The sequence below is a fragment of the Fonticula alba genome, assembly GCF_000388065.1.
Source record: "Fonticula alba strain ATCC 38817 unplaced genomic scaffold supercont2.5, whole genome shotgun sequence".
Classification (NCBI taxonomy): domain Eukaryota; order Rotosphaerida; family Fonticulaceae; genus Fonticula; species Fonticula alba.
In genome coordinates, this window is record NW_009242975.1 from 1,244,568 (window position 1) to 1,245,997 (window position 1,430).

At 64.5% G+C, this 1,430-nt stretch overlaps 1 protein-coding gene across 1 annotated transcript in view; it reads left to right on the forward strand.

Annotated features, from left to right (window-relative positions):
• Positions 1–1,430, forward strand: part of H696_03457 (hypothetical protein) — a gene marked incomplete at its 5' end in the record, with an annotated part of 16,522 nt that overhangs the window by 12,839 nt on the left and 2,253 nt on the right. The window contains 3 exons of the mRNA XM_009497323.1: positions 43–216; positions 346–522; positions 709–1,395. Of these exons, the coding sequence (XP_009495598.1) occupies positions 43–216; positions 346–522; positions 709–1,395 (1,038 nt within the window). The remainder of the gene's footprint in view (positions 1–42; positions 217–345; positions 523–708; positions 1,396–1,430) is intronic.

The following is a 1,430-nucleotide window of genomic DNA, read 5'->3' on the forward strand; positions in this document are numbered from 1 at the left end:
CCCCCCCCCCGGCAAACAAACACCCCTCCTCGACCCATCCAGCCTTCTGCGAGTCCATCAGCCTGCCGCACCCGCGGTCGATGTTCTTCCCCTCCACCGACTCGGGATCCCTCTCGCGTGGATCCTGTGCCCCGGGTCTCACTGGTCAGCCGGAGCTCTTCTGCAACGAGAGCGGTCAATGGGACTGGAGCAAGCTCAAGGGGTCTTGTGAGTTCCGTACGTGCCTCCTCCTCCCCCCCCCCTCTTTTCCCGCCACACCGCTGTTGTCACTGTGTGTTCTTTTTTCTATGTTGCACCTTCAACTGACATGCCTCCTCACCCCCCCCCCCTCCCCGCCCATGGTAGTGACTGGCGAGGGTGAGTTTATCAAGAATGTCAAACTCACCTCCATGGGTGGCTCCTCGCTGGCTCTCTCGTGGAATGTGCCCGAGTCGCACGATCCCTCGTCCCCGACGCCGAACCTCTTCCTGGTGCAAATCTCCTCGGTGGAGGATCGAACCTTCACCGATGCTCGGATCACCTGTGCGCCAGTGCCTTTGTGCCGCTTTCCCCGGACTTGTGGCCATCTGTTCGCTGACACCATGCCGACCTCTGCCCCCCTGCCCCTCTCTCTCTCTCTCTCTCCCTCTCTCTCTCTCTCTCTCTCTCTCTCTCTCGCTTTCTCTCCTTCTCTCTCTCTCCCTCCACTTGCCTCTCTGCTCCTTGCAGATGAGCACAGCGCTGTCCTCACGGATCTATCACCACTCAGCCCGTATCGGATCCGGATCCTGCCCGCGCCATTGACCCTCTCGGCCAAGATGCTCGCCGAGCCCGAGGAACAGCTGTACATGCCGTCCAATGCCGTGGAGCAGGCGGCTCAGTACTACGTCCGGACGGCGGCCGAGCCGCTGAACCGCTTCCAGCCCGGCAGTCAGGTGCTGGATCTGCTCGCGCCGCGCCTGGGCATGGCCAAGTCCGGGCGGCTGGGTCTTCCAGCGCGTGAGATTGCTGGTCGTGCCGGCAAGGACAGCAAGGATGTCATGCTGGGCCCCAGCTGTGACGATGCGCCGCTCATCGATGGCGACCTGACCGGCATCTCGATTCTTCTGCGCCTCGGGTCTTCGCCCACCCCGCAGGCCAGCTTCGTGCGGGTGGTCATCCGTCAACAGTCGGCTCCTCAGCTGCCATACTCCTTCCCGGCCATCGCCCCGCCGGCGGACCATGCGCCCGGCCCCGTCCAGACCGCTGCGACGCGCATCACTGCCCCCCGGGCCGAGGCTCTGGAGTCGGTCTTGCCCGATGGCCAGGCGGCCATCCTGTCCACCGACCGAGTGACCGCTGATGGGGAGCTCCTGCTGGACTTCGATCCGGCTGCGGCCGACGGCTTCGCCGAGTACATGATCATCACGGAGAGCAGTGCGTGCCTCGGGCGAGCCTCCCCCCTCCCCCCC